This window comes from Nyctereutes procyonoides, unplaced genomic scaffold (genome assembly GCF_905146905.1).
Source record: "Nyctereutes procyonoides isolate TBG_1078 unplaced genomic scaffold, NYPRO_anot_genome, whole genome shotgun sequence".
NCBI classification, from domain to species: Eukaryota; Metazoa; Chordata; class Mammalia; order Carnivora; family Canidae; genus Nyctereutes; species Nyctereutes procyonoides.
In genome coordinates, this window is record NW_026575140.1 from 70,212,354 (window position 1) to 70,239,363 (window position 27,010).

The 27,010-nt window shown below is 37.8% G+C and overlaps 1 protein-coding gene across 1 annotated transcript in view; it reads left to right on the forward strand.

Moving 5' to 3' along the window:
- HTR3B (5-hydroxytryptamine receptor 3B) overlaps positions 1-27,010 on the forward strand; it is a 59,454-nt gene that overhangs the window by 18,130 nt on the left and 14,314 nt on the right. Inside the window, exons 3-7 of the mRNA XM_055305275.1 lie at positions 6,250-6,410; positions 24,655-24,699; positions 25,020-25,129; positions 25,557-25,726; positions 26,446-26,603. Coding sequence (XP_055161250.1) covers positions 6,250-6,410; positions 24,655-24,699; positions 25,020-25,129; positions 25,557-25,726; positions 26,446-26,603 — 644 coding nt within the window. The remainder of the gene's footprint in view (positions 1-6,249; positions 6,411-24,654; positions 24,700-25,019; positions 25,130-25,556; positions 25,727-26,445; positions 26,604-27,010) is intronic.

The window sequence follows — 27,010 nt, forward strand, 5'->3', positions numbered from 1 at the left end:
AGTGCAGCTGTCTTCTCAATTCCTCCTATCTCGTTGCATACAACTCCCATGATTGGTAATGTTAATTTTCATTGTTTGATTAAGGTGTTGTCTGCCAGATTTCTCCATAGAAAGTTTTTAAAAAATCATTGTGATTAATAAGTACCTTGTGTAAGTCTCCTGTTTCTCATCAAACTTTCACCAACTAGTTTTTATCAGACATCGATGTTTCTTGAGTGAATTGTTACTACAAGGATATTAGCATACCTTCTACATTTGTCGGTTGGCATTCTAACATAAGAAAAAGCCATTTCTTCTTTCCATTCATTTATCTAAATCAGCATGGGCTTGTGGATTAGTACTTTATTTAGTGAGTTATAATTCTTCACCATCATATTGATTCTGATGTTTGAATTGTCCCAGATTTGGCTAGTGGAAGACCCTTCAAGATGATCATGCCCTTTGATCATGTCCCTATTATACTTTCTAGCACCTCTTTACTTTGTGATGTAAGGAGATGTTCTAGGCTCTTCTTGAACTTCCCCTGTCCAGCCCTGAAATCAGTCATTTCTCCATTTCTTACTTTTAGGTCTATATGTTATTTAGAAACTAAGTGCTGGGTGTTGGATATACTCATTGATACTGGGGTGTCTCTGCCCCCAGACCCACTGGTGGACATAGCTAGAGATATATACATGTAAAGAAATGTGTACACATACATTTACACTCTGTGTTTATTTCTATATTTAGCTACATGTATTGAGAATCATGAGTTCACACCGGTACTTCCAAAACCAACTCAGCACCACAGGGTTTGTCCTAGTTTTCTCCCTTTCCATATTTGTAACTCCTGTCACCAACAGTAGGAAACCGATCAGGCTACATTTTACTGGTAGATGAAAATTAAGATGAGAGCTTCATATATTCTAAACAAGGGGACTGAATAGGCAAGAGAATAGGGGTTAGGTATGCACTTTTTCACTCACATCGCTCTATGAAACTCATCTCAATCCCACTTGTAGTAAAGAGACAGATGCTGGAAATGGTATGAAATTTAGTTTTTGTTTCTAGAGCAGCTGGAAGTCTACCCATGGCACATAGACTTATATAGAATCATTCCTCTTATTCCTTAATAATGAAGAGTGGATGGGTACTCAATCAAAAAGTGAAAAAAAATTTATCGAATGATGTTAAACTTCAGTGCCTCTCATCTTCAGTAAGCCTGGGAGCATCCTCTCATACGTAGTTACTTTCTGAATTATACACATTGACAATTTAAGAAAGCACTCTCATTTATCAAAAATCAATGTTTCTTTTAATTAAAGGGGCTTAGGAAAAACAAAAAGCACTTTTCCCACTGTATTGTTAGCAGTTGTTCTTCATTAGACAATACCAGGTTTCCATTAGCTTTGTGTAATTCCAGAGTCCAATAACCACTGTCAAATGCTGAAGATGTAGCTGCATAAGTCTGATTTAGAACAGCTATTTAGATCTCAATTATTAATGAAATTAGTGTCCTGAATGTCAGCAAGAGCACTGCCTTAGGTAAAGGCTGTAAAGGAAATCATATTAGTGTGGAATTTCCTCTCCTTAGGGGCTCCTCTTAGATTACATTATTCACTTAGCTATCTCCTGTCAGGGAAATTGAAATGTTGGCCATGATCTGATCCTGGGGCAGAACCAAATGGAGAAGTTAAGGGGTATCACAATGGCATTGATTCCAAAACGTTTGTGTGGTGCTGGCATTGCCTTTGGTCCTGTTATTATTTACAAAATAGCACCAGCAAGGACAGCATATATGGCAAACAGAAGAATGAAGTGAAGAGGAGCCCCTTTAGGGAAAATTGAGTGGCAGTCCATCCGATAGGCAAGTTGCATTTCTTCTCTTTGGGCTGTGCCCGGGAACACTGGCAGGTGCCATGGCTCCTCTGTGGCCCTTCATCCTGGTGGCTGCCTCAGGTGGGTCCTTTTACTGATTTATTTTAGGCACTGAATATTAATTCTTAGAAGTGAAAGACAATATTTTTCTATATTGTGCTGTATAACTCCTTACAAGTGTTTTTTATTTATCATCTGTAAAATGCCAGTCCTGTGAGGCTACGTGGAGCCCAGTGATTTGTTATGTCTTTGCTCCTACAATTACAGTTACATATATATAAACAGAGTCACACAGTGGGACTCTTTACACATGGCTGAAAATACGGTCTGAAATATAATTGTTTGATAAAATCTCTGCTCCTTTAGAAATCAAGCTCTCTTTGCGGCAATTTACCCTGATAGTTTGGGGCATTCTTTTTCAGATTTGCTTTTATGTGTGAACAATATATTTTTATTATCCAAAATAGTCTTGGCTTTGTTATAAGCTTTCAGTAGCCCAGAGAAAGAGTCTCTTGGATACAGCATGGCTAAGACACCTAGATATCGTTTTGGTATCAGGGGTTTCACCCAGCTGTACAAAGTCTATATAGATAATGAGTATATCTCTAAAGACAAGTACTAGAAACTTGCATGTTTTGAGTGTGCAATTCCCCTTAAAATACTTCAAATTTCTAGAGCTAAACTTTTGTGGTGCCAACATTAACTCTACTGAATTGGGCCATTGGCATTAGGATCCAATTGGTTCTTTAAAACACATATAGGTCAAGAATATATGCTTATTCTGGTGTTCCCCTAAAACCCCCACTTTCTTGAGAGGCCTCCTAGAGCTCATATCTAGGAGTTTCTGTGTTTTAAAATATAACTGGAAGTGGAATGAGTCAATTATGGAGATGAGGAAGGAATTTGGTAACCCAGCAGCTGGAATTGATTTTTTATTGGGTGGAGAAGAAAAATAGCCACTTATCATTAAAGTAGAAAAATCCTGAATATTGAACAGAAAGGATAAAAGCATATCTTAATTATAAAAATGAAAACAGGAAATTTCATTAAATGCCAAATGGGTTTCTTAGCAGAAAATAATTGTGAACATTAAGCTAAGTAAGATAAAATAGAAAAATAAAGGTAAGGAAAAGGAAGAAATTCTTTTTAATGAGGTCTCTTTCTAATGTTTTGTATTATGCTTGGTTTTTGTTCTAAATGTGACAGAAAATGTGTATTAATGGTGTCTAGTAATCAGTACTTGACCATAAATCATACTGGGGACATGTGTTGCAGAAAAATCTGCCCTTTGGAATTTTTGCTGGGTTAATATCCAGATGATTTGTAAATACAGGAGCACTAAACCAATCACCAATTCAAGGCCGCTGCCTGAAGGTAGTGTCCCAGGCAAGAGGCCCAGATTAGGACACCCGTTTAGTTTCTGCTGCGCCACTCACCAGCCATGTGACCCTGAGCAAGTCAATTAATCTTTTAGAGATTCAGTTTTCCCGTAAGTTAAATGTTTATTTTGTATATCACGAAGATCAAATAAGATAGCATTGTGAAAGTATAAAGTACAATGCAAACAGAAGATATTTTTGACCTGAAAACACACATACACAGAAAAAATAACAATGGGCTGTTTTTGCCCAGTGATGTACACCATGCAACATGCCAATCTTTCTTTTGAAGGGCTACTCACTGCTGTCCCTAATATTCTCAGGGAGCCAGGTGGGTGTAATGTCATGGGCTTTGGATCCAGAGCAGTTATGTTTAAATTTCAGCTTCTTCATTTGCTGGCTATATGAGTTTGGGTGGTACTAGCCTCACTAAGCCTATAGTCCCTCACCTGTAGTAAAGTGACTCTTCATAGGGCTGGAGAGTACCTCTCTCATAAGGCTATTGTTGTGAAACCCAAATGAGATAATTCGCGTAAAATGCTCTTAGCCCAGTGTGTGGCATACAGCATGTACTCAGTCAGATTTGGGAATTCAATAGATCACACACCTAAATCTCAATTTCCTTGTAAATTATCAGGTATACGTATAACTCTTTTATAATCCTAAAGATGACATACTAAAGTGAGAACAGCTCTTTTCATGAGAGTGCCAGAACACTTTAGGATAGAATTTGTTGAAACAGGGCAAACAAAAGAATAATTCTATTGTATTCTGATCTTTTTTTTAATCTCTCTTCTCTTAAAAGTACTTCATAGCTCAGTCCCTAACACATGCTACTTTCCAGAAATCTTACCAGTGAATTATTTGGAGCCAATTATTCGCATCCATAGAGGCAGTGCTAACGAGGAATCTTTCCTGGGTCTGTGGATAGCTCCCATCAGTGTCTGTTGAAACATCACTGAACTGTGAGTCATTTAGTGCTTGTGTGAATGTCACATTAGCTTTCAAGGGGCATAATTTACTGTTAATTAATGGTCACTTAAATCCTTAATCTCTCTCCTGTAATTGATCTTTCTCCTCAGGCAAATTTGCATTCATAGTAGAAATGTAATTTATTATTTCTTCCCATTTGAAACAAAGAACTCTCTACCCTTATAGTTTATTTAAGCATACTTGCATTTCCTTTCTTATTTTTCCTCTTACCATTGCCTGTTTCTCTGTCGTTCCTAGTCCTAGACTCTAGGACTTTCTCTTTTTACCTAAAGACTTTGACATGATCTGGAAAATAATGTTCACCCTAAGGGGACCTATGGATTGTTTCCTAGAAAAGATAGCAGTAGGGAATTTGAGTCTTTATGAGCAGAGGGTATAGAGAAAACACATTCATTTCTTAGAATTATGTTTTTTAACTCTGTCTCAGATAGTTTCCTATATCGAAATGCGCACATTCCGGTGTTTCCCCAACTGGGACTTGAATTGGGAGCTTCCAAGCGAGGTGAAAGTAAAGTTGCCCAAAGCAAAGTTCACAGGAAAAGCACCAGACAAGCTTTGCTTTGTGCTCCTCCTGACTTCTCTCCCCTGGGGTACACCAGCAAGAAATGGTCTCAGGTAGAGAGCTTCACAGCACATTTTTTGACGATTGTGGTTCACAAAAAAACCTAAAAATGATGCCTGATGCAAGCCACCTACCTTAGTCCTGCACGCCTGAATAGCTGATGCCATTTTAGGCATCTTCTTGGGTGAATAGTTAGGGGGTTAAAATGCTCATTAGCTTCGCAGTTCTGGTGGTAATGAAAGTGAATATTCCACTGCCCACGATGAGTCTGCAATTGCACCTCCAGCGTCGTTGTTAGCATTTTGGTCACACTGACATTGATAAATCATAGAAATTGCTGCCTGTGGCGGCAGGTGACATGACATCGTTCATAAAGAAATGGGTATAAACAGTCCTGTCGCAGAGAGAGAAGATATCTCATTTACAGTTTCCTGCTGGATCCTCCACACCTTCAGCAGCTCATCAAAATAACCATCAAAACCACTGAGAGGTGAGGTGAATTCACGCACAGGACACTACAGATAGATTTCCCTCACGCACTGTGGCAGGAGGTGTGCAATTTGCTTCAGTCCAATGACTTAGCGAAGCTTTGAATCCCCCAGGAGCTGGCAGGGTTTGTGAGCAAAATATCTTTTTGCAATTCAGAGGAAGTCCTCACAAATTTGTCACTTCCAATTGTTGGTGCTCGTTTCTCTTGCTTCTTTTCCCCTGGCCACCCCTACCTCAACACCAATCACCGCTCTTCTACAAATCAGGTTTCCCAGGTCATAACAAAAAAAATAAAAATAAAAAAAATAACCCACACACAAAAAAACAATGGTTGTTCTCTGAAACCAGAAAGAGTTTCCCAAAACGAAGATCTCATTTTCTGACAAGTGCATTTTATTTAAAGATGGTTGAGTGAGAAAAGAAAAAAAATTTTTTAAGGAGAAGAGTATGCATTGAAATCTCATTAATTCCGTTATTTAGGAATCCTCACAGATCTCTGGACTCGCTGGTTTGCCCCCATTTCTGCTTGGGTTTCCTATTAACTGTTGAGTTATGAATGGAAAAATCAGAAGAAAAATCCAAGGAGGAGATCATTTTTGGCTAAGTGTACAGGGTAGTTTTTTTTTTTCCTGTGTTTTAGGAGGGGGTGATACAGAAATAAAGGATTCTGTCTCCAAGACATGTGATTGCTGTGAAAACAGAATTGTAGGTGCAGTTTGGATCCTTGGAGACGGGGTTGATTTATTTATCTTTACAATGTGATGTCTCTATTGGGCACTTAGGTCATCAGCTTACTTTAAATAAGTGTCTGCCAAAAAGCCCACCAGCTGGCTGTGAACTTCAGCAGATTGGGGATAAGCTGAACACTATGCTCTGCTAGGAGCCACCAAGTCCTGAACAGTCTGAGATCTCCTAAAGATGCTAAACTCCTCTTATTTTCATTCTCACAATGACAGTTTTGTTTTTCAGAAATCCTAGCCATAGATACGCCTCATTCCAGGAATTCTGCTCTGTACCGTCTCACGAAGCAGCTATTACAGAAACATCACAAGAAAGTGAGGCCAGTTCACGACTGGACCGTGGCCACCACGGTACACCTGGACGTGCTTGTCCATGCCGTATTGGATGTGGTAAGGACCACCTTACCCTTTCCAATTCCTGTTTCCCCTTTGTAAAACCACCTGCTGTTAACGCAGGAGCCCAATTGAGCTGGTGGGGAAGTTGTGCTAGACTCGTGTTAGCAGTGAGCAGGAGGTAAAATATTTATTAGGTAAATCATGCTGTCTAGCCCTCGACTTGCAATGTGAGAGGCAGATCGTCTCAAAACAGGAGTTCCATGGAATTCAGAGGTTTTAAGACTTGTGGTCATAGATCACTGTACTATTTTATGAGTTTGCTGAAACCAAAACTGATAATAGGTAATTATTTTTCCTGTGGCTTATATTTCTTAGTGATAGTTGTAGATTTAAGAAAAACATCTACCACTTGCTGCCTGAAATTGAGAAAAAGAGAAAAAAGTGCCCTAGTGCTAGAGTGTATACCCGATGTGTTTGCTAAGGATGGTAAGGGAAGATTTGTTTATAAAGCTGTCTTTCCTTCTATATCTAGAAAGTGGGTTGTTGTGGGAATTAGATGAGAGACTCCATGGAAAGCAGTTAGCAGAGGTCTTAGGACACCTTCAGGAAATGATGGCTTATTCCTGCTTCCTCTTCTTTTTTCTTCATTGTAAAGCCTTCAATATCAGTAGGTTCCAGATTTATTTAGATTTTTCTTAAAAACTTACTCTACTGAACTTGTTTGTTAATGTAGTTTAATATTTTTTTCAATTTACTACTCAAAACTTTTTTTTCTAATTGAGTTATAATATACATATGTTGCAATGCACAGATCTTAAGTATATAGTGCACTGGGTGCACCCAGAAAATTCACCCCTCTATCAATATAACCAATATTTCCATCACCCCAAGAAGGTCCTTTGTTGACTTCTCAGCCAATCCCCATCCCTCCATCCACAGGGACAACCACTGTTCCAATTGCTTTCACCATAAATTATTTTTGCCGGTTCTAGAATTTCATATGACTGAGATTTTATTGTATGTCCTCTATTGTGTCTGGATTTTTCATTCAGCATCATGTTTTGAGGTTCAGGCATGTTGTTGTGTTAATTAGTAGTATTTTTTTAATTGACGAATAGTATTTGGTTATGGTTATACCATGATTTGTTTATCCATTCTTTTTCTTTGTTTTTAGAGAAAGGAGGGAAGGTGAGCCAGGTGGGAGGGGGAGTAGAGGGGCAGAGGGAGAGGGAGAGAGAATTTTAAGCAGGCTCCATGCCCAGCACAGAGCCGAACATGGGCTTGATCTCACGACCCTGAAATCATGACCTGAGCCAAAAATCAAGATTTGGACACTTAACCAACTGAGCCACCCAGGCACCTCTGTTGATCCATTCTCATGTTGCTAGGCATTTGGTTTCCAGTATTGGGATGTTATTAATAAAGCTACTGTGAACATTCCTATACAAGTCTGTTTATGCACATGTTTTTATTTTTCTTTGGTAAAACCTAGAAGTGGAATAACTGGCCGAGATAGGTGTACCCTTATTGAGAAACTGCCAGACTGATTTACAAAGTGGTTGTATATTTTACACTCCTATGAGTCAGCTATGAGAGTTCCCATTGCTCCACATCCTCATCAATATTTGGTGTTATCTGTCTTCTTAATTTTAGCCATTCTGTTGAGGATGCAATAGTATTTCATTGAGGTTTTACTTCAAGTTTCTCTGATGGCTAGTGACCAAGAATTCTTTTTTGTGTGCTTATTGGCTACTTACGTATCTTTCTTTGTGAAGTACCTTTTTAAGTCCTTTCCCTATAGACTCGTGGGCATTGTTTCTATATTTTCATATGTATACATTGCAAATATTTATCACCAGCCTCTGGCTTGTGTACTAATTATTTTAGTGGGTCTTATGATGAATAGAAGTTTTAAAATTTAATGAAGTCCATTTAAAATCAATTCCTTAGTTGTGGTTAGTGCTCTTTGGGTACTGACTAAGACATATTCATGACTCCAGGTCCACAGAAGTTATTTTCCTATATTTTCTGTCTAAAGATTTATAGTTTTTAGCTCCTTAGATTTAGTTCCATGCTCTAGTAAGAATTAATCTTTGTGATGGTGTGAGATATGAGTCAAAGTTTTTGTTGTTGTTTTTGTATTTTGTTTTTGTTTTTATCTGCATTCAGACAGGAGTCATCTCAGCAGTATTTTTGAAAAGGCACCACTTCACCATTGAATTGATTGGTGCCTTGGTTGAAAATTCAACTGCCGGATAAGTGTCAGGCTATTTCTCTTGAAATCAGGCGGTGTAAGTCCTCTGCATTTCTACGCAAATTTTATAATCAGCTTGTCAGTTTCTATCTTTATTTTTATTTATTTATTTTTTAAATAATAAATTTATTTTTTATTGGTATAGTTTCTATCTTTAAAAAAACTGTTGGGAGTTTGCCTAGAATGGTATGGAATCTACAGACTAATTTAGGGGAGAATTGACATCTTAATAATACCAAATATTCTAGTACTTGATTATGTTATGTCTCTCCATTTTTTTCGGTCTTCAGCAGTGTTTTATAATTTTCAATGTAGAAGCTTTACATATATTTCTATTAAATGAATCCCAAGTGCTTTTGATGCTGCTATAAATATTACTTGAAAATTTTTATTTTGTACTTATTTGTCATTATAATAGAGAAATACTAATTTTTCATATTGACTTCATATACGTGGCCTTGCTAAGTTCACTTATTAATTTTAGTAGTTTTTTATAGATGAATATTGTCTTCATATACAATCATGTCAACTGAAGATAGTTTTACTTCTTCCTTTCTTTTTTTTTTAAAGATTTATTCATTTATTCATGAGAGATGCAGAGAGAGGGGCAGAGACGCAGGCAGAGGGAGAAGCAGGCTCCCTGTGCAGAGCCTGATGCAGGACTTGATCCAGAACCCTGGGATCATAACCTGAGCCAAAGGCAGATGCTTAACGGACTGAGCCACCCAGGGGCCCTACTTCTTCCTTTCTGATCTGTTTTTACTCTTTATTTTTTCATTGTCATATTGTATCACCTAAGATCCCTCCTACAATTTAACAGAAATGGTGAGAGCAGACATCCTTGTTTATTCCCATTCTTGGGAAAAATTTTCACTGTTAGGTATAATGTTAACTATAGCTATTTTTTGTTGATGTTCTTTATCAGGTTGAAGAAGTTCCTTCCTATTTCTTGTAAACTAAAAGTTTTATTTTGTTTTTTTAAATCATGAATGTATATTGAATTATCTCTAATGTTTTTTTCCATCTATTTGCACGATCAGATAATTTTTCTGTTTTATGCAGTTAATAGGGTAAATTATTTTGATTGATTTTCAAATGTTAAAGTGTCCTTGCATTCCTAGGATAAACTCCATTTAATCTTGACATATTATCCTTTTTATATATTTCTGGATTCAAATACCTGCTTAATATAGATTGCATCTATGTTAATGAAGAGTATTGGGCAATAGCTTTTATTTCTTGTAATGTACATGTCTCTCTTGGTGTTAGGGTTATGTTGGTCTTTAAAAACTGCTAAAACATCTTTCCTTTTCAATTTTCTGAAGGAGTTGTGTAATATTGATATTTTTCTTTCTTAATGTTTGATAGAATTCATTAGTACAACCATCTAGATAGGATTAGAGTTTTCTTAGTGAGAAGATATTCAAATGTCAATTCAATTTCATCAATATGTATAAGAATGTCCAAATTTTCTATTTCTTCTTGTGTCGCTTTTAGTAATTTGTATTTTTCAAGGAATTTATCTATTTATCCAAATTTTCAAATTTATTTGTTTATAATATTGCCTTTTCCATTCCTCATGTGGGTAAATTGTGTTTTCTCTTGTTCAATATTGTGAAAGTTTTATCAATTTGACTTATTTTTTCAAAGAACCAAATATTCATGTTGAATTTTATCTGTTATCCAAATTTTCAAATTTATTTGTTTATAATATTGCCTTTTCCATTCCTCATGTGGGTAAATTGTGTTTTCTCTTGTTCAATATTGTGAAAGTTTTATCAATTTGACTTATTTTTTCAAAGAACCAAATATTCATGTTGAATTTTATCTGTTTATTTCACTGATATCTGCTCTTTTTAAAAAGATTTTATTTATTTATTCATGAGAGACACACAGAGAGAGAGGCAGAGACATAGGCAGAGAGAGAAGCAGGCTCCATGCAGGGATCCCAATATGGGACTCGATCCCAGGTCCCCAGGATCACGCCCTGGGCTGAAGACCCAACCACTGAGCCACCCAGGCATCCTTGATATTCTGCTCTTTATTTAATTTCTTTCTTTTAATTTGTCTTTCTTTACCTAGTTTCTTAAAGTGGAAGCTAAGATCATTGATTTTATGCCTTTCTCTTCTAATTTTAGCATTTATAGCTGTAAACTTTCCTTTAAGTACTGATTTAACTGTATCCTACAAAATTTTGCATTATTTTAAAATCAAGACATGAGTAAAATGAGACATCTTACTAAGGCTGATTGCTTCCCCCTACCCCCAATACCAATGCAATCAGTGATCTTATCTTTCTCACTATAGTTTTGCTTTTCCAGAAAGCCACATAAATGGAATCCTATAGTATTTTACCCTTTGTTTTGTCTTCTTTCATGTGGCATAATGCCTTGGAAATTACACGTTTTGTTGTAGAGTCAGTAACATTCCATTGTGCAGGTGTGTGTACTGCAATTGGTTTATGTTTTTACCAGGTGTTGGACATGTGGGTTATTTCCAATGTGGGGAAATCATGAGCAAAATCACTATACACATCTGCGTATGTTTTCACTTCTCTTGGATAAATACTTAGATGGAGGATTGCTGAGTTATATGTATGATAAACCTGTGTTTAACTTTATAAGAAACTGCCAAACTGTTTCCCAAAGTGGTTGCATCATTTTGAGTTTCAGTTCCTCTATATGATTGTCAACACTTGCTATTGTTAGTCTTTCTAAATTTTAACCATTTTAATAGATTTGTGGTGATAGCTCACTGTGGTTTTTAACTTGTATTTCACCTAAGACTAATGGCATTGCCTATCTTTTTGTGTGCTAATTTGCCAATTGATACCTTTTTTTTTGTAAGTGCTCAAATCTTTTCCCCATTTTTTAAAAAGTGCTGCTTATTATCTTACTGAGTTGCACGAGTTCTTTATTTATTTTGGGTCTATTTCTGAACTCTATCCTACCCAACTAATCAATGTGTCTTTGGCACCAGTACACTGTCTCAAATACTGCAGCATTACAGAGGTCTTGAAATTAGAGTATGTCTTCTAACCTTTTTCTTCTGTTTTAAAATCATTTTGACTCTTCTAGGTCCTTTACCTTTTCATATAAACTTTATTTATGTATTTATGTATTTGTGCATTTATTTTAATTTTTTGTATATTTTCTATTGGAGTTAGATTTGCCAACATATAGCATAACACCCAGTGCTCATCCTGTCAAGTGCCCCACTCAGTGCCCATCACAAAGTCACCCCATCCCCCTGCCTACCTCCTTTTCCACTACCCCTTGTTTGTTTGCCAGAGTTAGGAGTCTCTCATGTTCTGTCACCCTCACTGATATTTCCCATTCATTTTCTCTCCTCCCCCTTTAATCCCCTTCACTATTTTTTATATTCCCTGTATGAGTGAAACCATATAATCTTTGTCCTTCTCCAATAGACTTACTTCACTCAGCATAATACCCTCCAGTTTCATCCATGTTGAAGCAAATGATGAGTATTTGTCGTTTCTAATGGCTGAGTAATATTCCATTGTATATATAGACCACATCTTCTTTATCCATCCATCTTTCGATGGACACCGAGGCTCCTTCCACAGTTTGGTTATTGTGGACATTGCTGCTACAAACATTGGGGTGCAGGTGTCCCGGCGTTTCACTGCATCTGTATCTTTGGGGTAAATCCCCAGCAGTGCAATTGCTGGGTCGTGGGGCAGTTCTATTTTTAACTCTTTGAGGAACCTCCACACAGTTTTCCAGAGTGGCTGCACCAGTTCACATTCCCACCAACAGTGTAAGAGGGTTCCCTTTTCTCCGCATCCTCTCCAACATTTGTTGTTTCCTGTCTTGTTAATTTTTCCCATTCTCACTGGTGTGAGGTGGTATCTCATTGTGGTTTTGATTTGTATTTCCCTGATGGCAAGTGATGCGGAGCATTTTCTCATGTGCTTGTTGGCCATGTCTGTGTCTTCTTTGGTGAAATTTCTGTTCATGTCTTTTGACCATTTCATGTTTGGATTGTTTGTTTCTTTGCTGTTGAGTTTAATAAGTTCTTTATAGATCTTGGAAATTAGCCCTTTATCTGACATGTCATTTGCAAATATCTTCTCCCATTCTGTAGGTTGTATTTTAGTTTTGTTGACTGTTTCTTTTGCTGTGCAAATGCTTTTTATCTTGATTAAGTTCCGATAGTTCATTTTTGCTTTTGTTTCTCTTGCCTTTATAGATGTATCTTGCAAGAAGTTGCTGTGGCCAAGTTCAAAAAGGGCGTTGCCTGTGTTCTCCTCTAGGATTTTGATGGATTCTTGTTTTACATTTAGATCTTTCATCCATTTTGAGTTTATCTTTGTGTATGGTGTAAGAGAATGGTCTAGTTTCATTCTTCTGCATGTGGATGTCCAATTTTCCCAGCACCGTTTATTGAAGAGACTGTCCATTTTGCAGTGGATAGTCTTCCCTGCTTTGTCAAATATTAGTGGATTATAGAGTTGAGGGCCCATTTCTGAGTTCTCTATTCTGTTTCATTGATCTATGTGTCTGTTTTTGTGCCAGTACCATACTGTCTTGATGATCACAGCTTTGTAGTACAACTTGAAATCAGCATTGTGATGCCCCCGGCTCCGGTTTTCTTTTTCAATATTCCCCTGGCTATTCAGGGTCTTTTCTGATTCCACACAAATCTTAAGATTATTTGTTCCAAATCTCTGAAGAAAGTCCATGGTATTTTGATAGGGATTGCATTAAATATGTAAATTGCCCTGGGTAGCCTTGACATTTTCCCAATATTAATTCTTCCAATCCATGAGCATGGAATATTTTTCCATCTCTTTGTGTCTTCCTTAATTTCTTTCAGAAGTGTTCTGTAGTTTTTAGGGGTATAGATCCTTTACCTCTTTGGTTAGGTTTATTCCTAGGTATCTTATGCTTTTGGGTGCAATTGTAAGTGGAATTGACTCCTTCATTTCTCTTTCTTCAGTTTCATTGTTAGTGTATAGAAATGCCACTGATTTTTGGGCATTGATTTTGTATCCTGCCACGCTGCCAAATTGCTGTATGAGTTCTAGCAATCTTGGGGTGGAGTCCTTTGGGTTTTCTATGTACAGTATCATGTCATCTGCAAAGAGGGAGAGTTTGACTTCTTTGCCAATTTGAATGCCTTTTATTTCTTTTTGTTGTCTGATTGCGGAGGCTAGGACTTCTAGTACTATGTTGAATAGCAGTGGTGAGAGTGGACATCCCTGTTGTGTTCCTGATCTTAGGGGAAAGGCTCCCCGTGCTTCCCCATTGAGAATGATATTTGCTGTGGGCTTTTTGTAGATGGCTTTTAAGATGTCGAGGAATGTTCCCTCTATCCCTACACTCTGAAGAGTTTTGATCAGGAATGGATGCTGTATTTTGTCAAATGCTCTCTCTGCATCTATAGAGAGGATCATATGATTCTTGTTTTTTCTCTTGTTGATACCATATATCACATTGATTGCTTTATGAGTGTTGAACCAGCCTTGCATCCCAGGGATAAATCCCACTTGGTCATGGTAAATAATCTTCTTAGTGTACTGTTGGATCCTAGCCAATTTTTGCATCTGTGTTCATCAGGGATATTGGTCTATAATTCTCCTTTTTCATGGGGTCTTTGTCTGGTTTTGGAATTAAGGTGATGCTGGCCTCATAAAACAAGTTTGGAAGTATTCCATCCCTTTCTATCTTTCAGAACAAGCTTTAGTAGAATAGGTATTGTTTCTTCTTTAAATGTTTAATAGAATTCCCCTGGGAAGCCATCTGGCCCTGGACTTTTGTGTCTTGGGAGGTTTTTGATGACTGCTTCAATTTCCTCCCTGGTTATTGGCCTGTTCAGGTTTTCTATTTCTTCCTGTTCCAGTTTTGGTAGTTTGTGGTTTTCTAGAAATGTGTCCATTTCTTCTAGATTGCCTAATTTATTGGTGTATAGCTGCTCATAATGTTTTTTAAATGTTTGTATTTCCTTGGTATTAGTTGTGATCTCTCCCTTTTCCATTCATGATTTTATTAATTTGAGTCTTTTCTCTTTTGTTTTTAATAAGGCTGGCTAATGGTTTATCTATCTTATTAATTCTTTCAAAGAACCAACTCCTGGTTTTGTTGATCTGTTCTACAGCTCTTCTGGTCTCTGTTTCATTGAGTTCTGCTCAAATCTTTATTAACTCTCTTCTTCTGCTTGGTGTAGGTTTTATTTCCTGTTCTTTCTCCAGTTCCGTTAGGTGCGAGGTTAGCTTGTGTATTTGAGTTTTTTCCAATTTTTTGAGGTATGCTTGTATTGTGATGCATTTCCCTCTTAGGACTGCTTTTGCTGTATCCCAAAGATTTTGAATGGTTGTCTCTTCATTTTCCTTAGTTTCCATGAATTTTTTACCTCTTCTCTAATTTCCTGATTGATCCTTTCATCTTTTAGCAGGATGGTCTTTAACCTCCACGTGTTTGAGTTTCTTCCAAATTTCTTCTTGTGATTGAGTTCAAGTTTCAAAGCACTATGGTCTGAAAATATGCAGGGGACGATCCCAATCTTTTGGTATCAGTTGAGACCTGATTTGTGACCCAGTACGTGGTCTATTCTGGAGAAAGTTCCATGTGCACTTGAGAAGAATATGTATTCAGTTGCATTTGGATGTAAAGTTCTGTAAATATCTGTGAAATCCATCTGGTCCAGTGTATCATTTAAAGCTCTTGTTTCTTTGGTGATGTTGTGCTTAGAATATCTGTCATTTGCAGAAAGTGCCATGTAGAAGTCTCCCAGTATTAGTGTATTATTATATAAGTATGTCTTTATTTTGGTTATTAATTGATTGATATACTTGGTAGCTCCCACATTAGGGGCATGAGTATTCATGATTGTTAGGTCCTCTTGTTGGATAGATCCTTTAAGTATGATATAGTGTCCCTCTTCATCTCTTACTACAGTCTTTGGGATAAACTTTAATTTATCTGATATGAGGATTGCTACCTCTGCTTGCTTTTGAGGACCGTTTGAATGGTAAATGGTTCTCCAACCTTTCATTTTCAGGCTGTAGGTGTCCTTAGGTCTAAAATGAGTCTCTTGTAGACAGCAAATAGATGGGTCTTGCCCTTTTTTGGGGGGGGGTCTTGCTTTTATATACAGTCTGAAACCCTGCACCTTTTGATGGGGTCATTTAGCCCATTCACGTTCAGAGTTAGTATTGAAAGATATTAATTTAGTGTCATCATAATACCTATTCAGTCCCTGTTTTTGTGGATTATTTCTTTGGTATTCCTCATTCTTTTACAGAGTCCCCCTTAATATTTCTTGCAGAGCTGGTTTGGTGGTCACATATTCTTTCAGTTTCTGCCTATCTTGGAAGCTCTTTATCTCTCCTTCTATTCTCATTGAGAGCCTTGCTGGATAAAGTATTCTTGGGTGCATGTTCTTCTCAATTAGGACCCTGAATATATCCTTCCAGCCCTTTCTGGCCTGCCAGATCTCTGTGGAGAGGTCTTCTATTAATCTACTATTTCTCCCCATATAAGTTAGGGATCTGTTGTCTCTTGCTGCTTTAAGGATTTTCTCTTTATCTTTGGAATTTGCAAGTTTCACTATTAAATGTCAAGGTGTTGAATGGTTTTTATTGATTTTATCGGGGGGGACCTCTCTATCTCCTGAATCTGAATACCTTTTTCCCTCCCCAAATTGGGGAAGTTTTCAGCTCTGATTTGTTCAAATATGCTTTCTGGCCCTCTGTCCCTCTTGGCACCCTCTGGAACCCCAATTATATGTAGATTTTTCCTTCTGAGGCTGTCATTTATTTCCCTTATCCTTATCTCATGGTCTTTTTTTTTTTCCTCATGGTCTTTTAATTGTTTTTCTCTTTTTTCCTCAGCTTCTTTCCTTGCCATCAACTTGTCTTCTATGTCACTCAGTCTTTCTTCTACCTCATTAATCCTCATTGTTAAGACCTCCAGTTTGGATTGCATCTCATTTAATTGATTTTTAATTTTGGCCTGATTAGATGTAAATTATGCAGTCATGAAGTCTCTTGATTCCTTTATGCTTTTTTTCCAGAGTCACCAGTAGCTTCATAACTGTACTTCTGAACTGGCTTTCTGACATCAAATTGTAATCCAAATTTTTTAACTCTGACACAGAGTACTGTTTCTGATTCTTTCTTTTGTGGTGAGTTCTTCTTTATAGTCATTTTGCTCAGTGCAGAGTGGCTGTATGAGTGGGCTGCGTCAAGAATATCAAACACGACCTAAGTAAATTTCACCCTAGATGATTCTTGTTAGAAGCGAAAATCTTTCTCTCTGTAGCATTCCAGATGTTCTCTCTTCAAATCTCAGGTTAAACTGGTAGGTTTTCAGGATGATTTGAAAGTAATCTAGGTAAGTTGGTGGGGCCAGGTGAGTTGAGGCACCTACTCCTCCACCATTGCCTTCCCCTCTCATATAAACTTTAGAATCAATTTCTATTTTTAAGAAGTGCTGGAGTTTTTATTGGGATTACATTAAATCTATAGATGAATTTGGATTAAGGAGATCTTAGTCTTGCCCTCCATGAGCACATTTTATCTCTCTGTTTATTTAGTTCTTTAATTCCTCCTACTAATATTTTGTAGTTGTCAGTGTTTTACACAGATTTGGTTAAATGTATCCCTAAGCATTTCACATTTTTGGTACTATTATAAATGGTATTTTTAAATGAAACTGTTTATGGCTAGCATACAAAAATACAGTTGATTTGCATGTATTGGCCTTGAATCCTGGGACCTTACCATCTCTTATCCAGTTTTAGAGGCCTTTCTATAGATTCTTGCAGATTTTCTATGTAGAAGGTCATGTTGTCTGTGAATAATGACAGTTTTGCTTCTTTATCTCCATTCTTTATACCTGTATTTCCTTTCATTGTTGCACTGGCTCAGACTTCCAGTTGAATAGAAGGGTGTACTATCCCATAAATGTCAATTTGATAAATGTGTTCCCTAACTCTTTAAATTTTTGTTTTTCTACTAATTTCATAGTTAGGAGTATTAAAATCCCCAATTATAACTGTGCTTTGTCTATTTTTCTGCTCTGTTATTAGGTGAGTATACATTTAGAGTTACATGTCCTCTGGATGAACAGATCCTTCTATCATTATGAAATACCCCTCTTCATGTCTGCTAATATCTTTTCCTTAAAGTTTTTCTCATGCTTCCTTTTTACATGGAAGAAGAAGAGACTTTTCAGTCTCTGTGTGACATATTCAAAGTCATTTCTTGGAGACAGCATATAGTCGGGTCTTGCTTTCCTTTTTTTTTTTTTTAATTTTTTAAATTTATTTATGATAGTCACAGAGAGAGAGAGAGAGAGACAGAGACACAGGCAGAGGGAGAAGCAGGCTCCATGCACCGGGAGCCCGATATGGGATTCGATCCCGGGTCCCCAGGATCGCGCCCTGGGCCAAAGGCAGGCGCCAAACCGCTGCACCACCCAGGGATCCCGCTTTCCTTTTTTAACTTTAATTTTTCAATAATTATAAATGTACAGGAAGTTGCAAATAAATTTACAGGAGGTTCTGAACCCTTCACCCAATATCCCCCAATGTTAACATCTTAGGCAAGTGTCGTATAGTACCTGTACTAGAAAATTAACATTGGTTCAATCCATAGAACTTATTCAGATTTCTCCAATTTTACATATATTCATGTGTGTGTGTATGTGTTAACTTTATCATATATGTAGCTTTGTGTGACCACCACTACCACAAATGGAGCTACACAGTTATTACCATAGAGCTGCCTGGTTCTGCTCTTTTATAGCCACACCCCTGTCCCTGTCCCCTGTCTCTAACCACTGGCAACCAACAAATCTTTCCTTCATCTTTGTAATTGTGTTATTTTGAGAAGATTCTGTAAATGCAAACATGCAATACAGTAACCTCTGGGACAGGTTTTTTCATTCAGTGTAATTCCTTTCAGATTCCCCCATGTTGTGCAGTTCTTGAGTTCATTGGGTTTTGTTTTTTTTAATATATTTTTAAATTTTTATTTATTTATGATAGAGAGAGAGAGAGAGGCAGAGACACAGGCAGAGGGAGAAGCAGGCTCCATGCACCTGGAGCCCGACGTGGGACTCGATCCGGGGTCTCCAGGATCGCGCCCTGGGCCAAAGGCAGGCGCCAAACCACTGCGCCACCCAGGGATCCCGAGTTCATTGGTTTTATTGCTGAGTAGGATTCCAGGGCATTGCGCTTTTAAAAAATTTTTAACCTGTCAATCTATACATTTTAATTGAACCATCTTGTCCATTTACCAATACCATCTTGCTATTTCTTTTCTAATTGTCCCATCTGTTTTTGTTGTTGCTGTTCTTTTCCTTTTCTCTTGCCTTATTTTAAGTAAATTAAACATTTTTTAAATATTTGACTTTAGTTCTTCTGTTGGCTTTTCAGTATCCCTCTGTATTATATTTTAGATGTTATTTTAGGGATTTCTATAACCATCACTCACTTCATACTGTGTACTTAGAATTATTGTTATTACCCTTCGCATTAACTGTACAAATCTTACAACAGTAAAATTCCATTTACCTGCTCCTCTGTCCTTTGTATTATTTTTTGTCTTCAATTTTACATTTACATACATAATATGTTACTATTTTAATGTATTTAGTTAAAATAAGTTAATAATTTATTTTTATTGAAATGGAGATATTTTCCTATGTTACTGTCTAATGCTGTGCTGTGAATCATAGACTCTGATTTTTTTACTGAGAATTAGGCATTGTAATTGATAAAAAAAAGTTGAAACTAAAAGTATAATTGACACAACAAGTTTTTTTGTTTTGTTTTTTTAAGATTTATTCACTTGGGAGAGCAAGTGAGCATGTGCATGAGTGGGGGAGAGGCAGAAGGAGAGGGAGGGAGAGAGAATCTTCAAGCAGACTCCCTGCTGGGCACAGAGCCCGACATTGGCCGCAACCCTGAGATCATGACCTGAGCCGAAATCAAGAGCCGACGGCTTAACCCACTGAGCCACCCAGGCGCCCCACAAATTATTTTAACATCACTTTCCTCCAGCTTAGATAAATAAATCCCTAATCATTATTTCTTTGTAAACAGGAACTTTAAATGATATGCACACACACACAAAAAAAATCAGTTTTAGCAAAAGTTCTAGATTTAAGATTCTGGAAACTATTAATTAAATGCCAGGAAATATCCACCCAACTCCAAAGCCTGGTCTTACATAAAGCTTCAACAGAAAACTTCCTTAAATTTCCTCTGTAATTGGATATTGAACTAAAATTTTTGAGAGTAAATTTCCTGGAGCTGTATCTTCATGTACTTAAGAGATATTAGTCCTTGCTACTTGTCAGTGGGTTTTCATGCCTGCAGTGCTTACAGACATAGTACAATGGGAATAGCATGGTCTGAATAAAGACACATGATGTGAGCCATGTCATGCAAAGCCCCAGGACATGCTGATGATCAACTTTGGATAAAGGAATAAGACCACCCTAGGTCAATCCTCATTCTCCCTCTTTCTACCTCATACTTCACTTTCCTCCAGAGGATTATTTGGAGATAAATATAGAAAAGAAGTAAAGTTTCTATATTAGTATTTTCCCTTAGGACAACTGTGTCAAATTGAATTTTTAAAAATCTGTTTCTTTCTATCCTGATAAATGAAAATAAAACCAGATTCTTTCTGGTCATTAAGGAGAACACCATTATCTTTTCAAAGATATGTTTTTCTCCACTATCATGGAATATACTAATTTTTAAAAGGATTTATTTATATATTTATGAGAGACACACAGAGAGACAGAGACATAGGCAGAGGGAGAAGCACGATGCAGAACTCGATCTCAGGACCTCAGGATCATGACCTGAGCCAAGGCAGATGCTCAACCACTGAGCCACCCTGGTGCCCCTAGCCTAATTTCTTACTAGAATACGTTATGACAGTAAATGTGTCATATTGGATATGCCTGACTTTCCTTCAGAAATCTGGAAAAATCTCATAGCCCATCCCTGTAGTTTTATCCCTGTCTACTACCTTAGCCTCATCTCCTCAATACTGCAAAGAAACCAACCTCTTGTTGTCTCTTGCCTATATGTTCTTTCCTCCACAGGAAGTCTTTGTCTTCATTCTCCATCTGCAAAATATAACAGTACTTCAAATCTCAGCTCCCGAAAGAGATTTCCCTCATATCTGCAAGCTGACAGCAATGTCTCCTTCCTTTAAATCCATTGAAGTCTACATATCTCATAACACACAGAGCTATTTGTTAAGATGTCACATGCACTAATTTACTAATAAGCTGCCTGCGGGAAGGACGGGCTTACTAATATTCATATTCCCCAAAATATGCAGTGCAGCATATCTTACTTCAAACATACTGGATAGATACCCATCAAGTAATTAATTGATTAAAATAGTCTAATATGCTTCGCAAATGTCTCCATTACATTCAGCAGGGCTGAGTCTAAAGTTCATTGTGGAGGTGGGACCAGTTCTGAAAGACTTGATGAAATCCTGCACAGGATCGGACAAGAATAGATAACTTGTTGGGTACATCTGCCAGCAGCTGAGCTTCTGGCAACTTTTGTTTGGAGTGAAGAGCTTTCAGCCCTGCTTTCACCATGGCACCTCGCTCCCATTATAATGTTTTGCCTCCTGTTTTGTTTATATGAAAGACTACAGTCTCGTCTTAGAATTTCTGGGTATTATGAGTACCTTAGGGAAATCTGATTATAGAGATAGTCTACTCAACAGTGAAGAGTTTCAATTTGTTTCTATTGAGTTTTGTCAATTCCGAATCCCAGATACCTTTGTATTCCAGTCCATTGACTAGAGCCTCCCAGCCAGACGTTGAGGCATCTGTTTCTATAGTCTTTGGAACTGGGAAAGATAAATAAGAATGTGCGGGAATTATCTGTATATTTGCTAACCACCAATTTAGATCTAAATAGACTCCCTCTGTTAGGAAGACTAATGAATTCCAATTCTCTGAAATATCCTTTGCTTTTAACAAGCAAGATGGAAGGTATCTAAAGAAAAAAAGAGAGAGAGAGATACACAGAGGGAAAAGCTGTGAATAATGCCACCAGAGAACCAATTATGTTCACCAGCTGGCATTGAGAAACTTGTTTCCTTTGACAAAAAAAAAAATCAGTTTTAGTTTCAAACTCCTTTTTGACATTGTGTTCTTTAGGGCTGAATGACAAATGCTCCCAGACCCCCCCCCCCCCACGATATATTGGGGAAAAATTCTTAACACTTGTTACATGTAATATGACAAAGCAATGGGCAGGAAGAGGAAAATGAGCTAAGGCATCAACATGGCAGTTAATAACAATCAACTGGATAAAATAATAGTCTCCCCAGCCACATGACTGAGTCAGTGATACATTCAGGACTTGGCATGACAGAGATTTAAAAAAAAATGGTCAGGATGTTTCACAGTTCTAAAAATATATTTGTTGTGAAAGAATAGTTAAAACCTATATTTTCCAGTAATACAAACTGTATTTTGAACTTGATTTACCCCCCTATTTGGGGGGACCCCTCATTGATGGCCGCTAAGCCTAGAACTGAGCCCTTTGTGCTTTAGTGGGGGGAGACATCACATCAATGTTAGTAAATCAAAGCCTAGTTCAACAGCATGAGAGCTTAGAGGAAGAAAATCAAATCTAACTAAATAATGCTGATTGTAAAAAACATTATCTATTTCAGAATCTCTCAGCTGGTAAAACTTGGAAGGAAGTGGTGTCGCCTCAAGGTTCATTCATGCTGTAGCATGGGTCAGAATTTCCTTCTCTTTTAAGGCTGAATAATATTACGTTGTATGTATATGCCACATTTTGCTTATGTATTCATCTTTGATGGACACTTGGGTTGCTTCCACCCCTTGGCTATTGTGAATAATGGTGCTGTGAACATGGGTGTACAAATAACTGAGCCTTTGCTTTCAGTTCTTTTGGATTTATACCAAAGAATGGAATTGCTAGACCATATGGTAATTCTATTTTTAATTTTTAGGAACTGCCACTGTTTTCCATAGCAGCTGTACCATTTTATATTCCCACCAGTAGTGCACAAGGATTTCAATTTCTTTACATCTTCACTAACACTTATTTTCTGTTTTTGTTTGATTTTTTTTTTTTTGGTTTTGTTTTAGCAGCCATCTTAATGAGAGTAAAGTGGTATTTCACTGTGGCTTTAATTTGCATTTCCCTAATGATTAGTGATTGTATAAGTCAGCTTGGACTGCCATCACAAATACCACAGACTCTATTTTTCACAGTTCTAGAGGCTGGGAAGTCCAAGATCAAAGTTCTAGCCAATTATATTCCTGGTGAGAGCTCTCTTCCTGGCTTACAGATAGCTGCCTTCTTCCTATATACCCACACGGGGGAGAGAGAGGGATCATTCTGTCTTCCTCTTCTTCTAAGGCCATCAATCCTAATAGATGGTGCTTTCATTTAACTTTAGCTACCTCTTCAAAGTCCTATCACCAGGGATCCCTGGGTGGCTCAGCGGTTTGGCACCTGCCTTTGGCCCAGGGAGTGATCTGGGAGTCCCCGGACCAAGTCCTGCATTGGGCTCCTGGCATGGAGCCTGCTTCTGCCTCTGCCTGTGTCTCTGCTTCTCTCTCTCTCTGTCTCTATGTCTATCATGAATAAATAAATAAAATCTTAAAAAAAAACAAGTCCCATCTCCAAATTTAGTCATATATGAATTTTGGAAGGACATAATAACATAATTTGATCCACAGCAGTGATGTTGAATATCTTTTCATATGTTTATTCGCCATTTGTATATCCACTTTGAAGGAAGATCCATTTTGAAGTAGGGTCATTGTTTTGTTTTAATTTGTAGAAATTCTTTGTATATTCTGGATACTAACTCCGTATCAGATATATGATCTGCAGATATTATCTCCATTCTGTGGGTTGTCTTTTTACTTCTTGATGTGTCCTTTAAAGTACAAAAGTTTTTCATTTTGATGAAATCCCATTTACGTGTTCTTTGGTTTCATGTGGTTATGGTGTCCAAACTAAGAGTTGACTGCCTAATTCAAGTCACAAAGATTTACTTCCATGTTTTCTTTTAAAAAAAAAAAAAAAAAGATTTGTTTATTTGAGACAGAAAGAGCAGGCACACTTGAGTGGGGGGAGGGGCAGAGGAAGAAGGAGAGAGAACCTTCAAGCAGACTTCCCAGTGAGGGGCTCAGTCCTCAGACTCCAAGATCATGACCTGAGCCAAAACCAAGAGTCAGCTGCCCAACCAACTGAGCCACCCAGGCACCCCTCCTATGTTTTCTTCTAAGAGTTTTATAGTTTTAGTTCCTACATTTAGGTTCAAAACAGTCCATTCTGAGTTAATGAGTTAATGTTTGTACATGGTGTGAGATAGTCCTCTTAATTCCTAAGAACATAGTAGTTTTAGAATATGCTTTACTAAAGTAAATATGAAAACAAGTAAGGAAGGGGTTCTTTTTTGGTTGTTATTCTTTGGGGCCTTTTAAAAAAATTTACTGACTCATTGCAGACATAGAGAAATCACATCTATTTATATCACCAAAAATGCATTTCATTTACATTAAGCTCATTCAGTCTGTTTGATAAGCAGAGAAATCTAAACATAAGGTAACTTCACAGGAATGGCTGCCAAGAGCAGTTGAGATAACACTCATTAAAATATTATGAATAATATCGTGATTACAAATAAAAGCTTGGTCTCATCTTTTTAGCCCAGAGTTGGCTAAGGCTACATGTCATTTTTTAATTTGATTAATGGCAGAGTAACTAATTGGGGTGGAAAGGGATTAGCAAATCATTCAAGATGTCAGGTGTAGTCATAGCACCATTTTGTCAGAGATGCTATAGCAAAGTTTGTAATGACAGACGTGTGTAATAAATAGGAGCCAAGAATACTCAGATTTAAACAGTTAAGGAGGTGCTTTTAAAATCAACATTTTTAGTTAGATTTGATTTTCTTTCTCTGAGTTATCGTACTGTGGAATTAGACTTTGATTTATTGACATTCTAATATTTGGTACCCATTTTCGTTTTGCTTTGCAGGATGCACAGAACCAAAAATTAAAGACAAGTATATGGTACCAAGAGGTAAATGATGTTTCCTTCCATACATGCTGGACTCTTGATCTTAATCTGTTGCAAAATATAATTATTCTAAGGAATAGATATTTTCTTTGTGTTTGCAAGTTAGCTTCTGCAGCAGACCTAATTTATTAGAATCTGTGTAAGATACGTGGCCATGTTTTCTGGTTAGGGCACCATCTTTAGGAGCTAGAAGGAAAGTCCTCTCCCCTAATAGTGCCAACAAGCAGATCAGTTGGGTTATTCAGCCAAATCCCTCTTCGGTTCTTTGGTGAGCTTGACATTTCCCCCTTTTAATAAATTTCTGTTCTGGCTACTGCTAACAGGTTTGGGATGATGAGTTTTTATCCTGGAACCCCAGCATGTTTGATGAGATTAGAGAGATTTCTCTACCTCTAAGTGACATCTGGGCCCCTGACATCATCATTAATGAATTGTAAGTGTTCCGGGGTGTATTTCCATGGGGTTTAAGCTGCTTGGACTATTCAGGCCCATTGCTGTTTTGGTCATTGTTGCTATTTTTTGTTTCTCAACTTGAAGAGAATCACAGTGTTGGGAATATTCAAGTTAGAAGGACCATGGGTTGACATCATTTAAGATAGATAGAGATTTGATTACAAATGCTTGAGGTTACCCATGGGTTATACCTGTGTTGCAAGAGTAGCAAGTAAATTAACTTTTGAGGCATTCCTGAATCCATCTTTGCCAGGGTGAATTCTATCATGGGAAATGTGAATCTGTCTTTGCACTTCTAGGCTAGTTCTGGATATCATGGTCACTACCATCTCATAATCAGTTCCGTTTGTGGATTGAAATGACGAAGGCCCTCTCTGTAACAGCAAGGTCTCCTGTGTTTCTCATAGGGTGGACGTTGAGGGGTCACCTGACCTTCCGTATGTCTATGTGAACTCTTCTGGGACCATTAAGAACTCTAAGCCTATGCAGGTTGTTACTACATGCAGTTTAGAGACATACGCTTTTCCGTTTGACATCCAGAACTGCAGCCTGACCTTCAGTAGCATCCTGCACACAGGTAAACCACGACAGGCCTAGTCTGCTGGTGGGAGACACACTCATGCTGGGTTGGCACACATAGGTGAGATTCTGTCTATGAGGCTTATTTTATTCTTGCACAGAAGTGACAAGAACCTAAATCTCTTCTTATAGTTATTTGGTTTCTTTTTTTTTCTTTTCTTTTTTTTTTTTATTTATGATAGTCACACAGAGAGAGAGAGGCAGAGACATAGGCAGAGGGAAAGGCAGGCTCCATGTACCGGGAGCCTGACGTGGGATTCGATCCCGGGTCTCCAGGATCGCGCCCTGGGCCAAAGGCAGGTGCTAAACCACCACGCCACCCAGGGATCCCAGTTAGTTGGTTTCTGTTGTAATTCAGACAATGTACAGTGCTGTGCCCAGATACATAGCTCACTGCTGCTGTTGGTTTGGGAATGCCATATTCACCCTCTGCTGCCATCAAGAAGGTTATAGAAATCAGGACCAGCACTATCATTCTACGGATAATGGAGTACAAACTGTAAATTCACGGTTAGGTTGTTTGTTTGTTTCGCTGCTAGAAAGGTTTTATTCCACATCTCTATCCCTCATTCATAATGGTTGTATGGAACCCCATCTCAGGGAGATTGTGCACGTGGCAGCAGGAGCAAAGGGAAGAATTTGAACTGGAAGTTGGGAAAGGGGGCTATTACGGGTGCCTCTCTCTGTGGGGAAGTCACTTGTTTATGTTGTTTTCAGTGGAAGATGTCAACCTGGCCTTCCTGAGGAGCAGAGACGACATTAAGCAAGACAAGAAAGAATTTATGAATGACAGTGAGTGGGAACTTCTTTCCGTGTCCTCAACATACAACATCCTGCAGAGCAGCGCTGGAGATTTTGCACAGATTCAGTTTAATGTAGGTCCTTCTCCTCCCTGATCCCGCTGGCCACTTCCCTGCAGGCTTAGGCTTGCCATGCTGGGCTGAGGAGTCACTGCTCTGTTGCATATTCTCACTCATTACCTCTGAGAACAGATGATTCTGGAGGCTCTGGACATCCCCTTGTGTTAAGGCATTTCACAGCCCAGAGATTTAGTCACAGATGCAGGACTTCTGTATGTGGGTATAGAAAGAATGATTTTCAGGCACCTGAGCCACCCACCATAGCAGACATCCTCAAGCCTTCTGTACATACTAACATCCTCATTCCTAATTGCTACAGAGAGGGAAAAAAGAAAACCCACATACAACAACAAAAAAAAAATTGGGAGAAGAGTGTCTCTTCAACATTATTGTCCTGTTTTTAACTAAGTAAATTATTAATC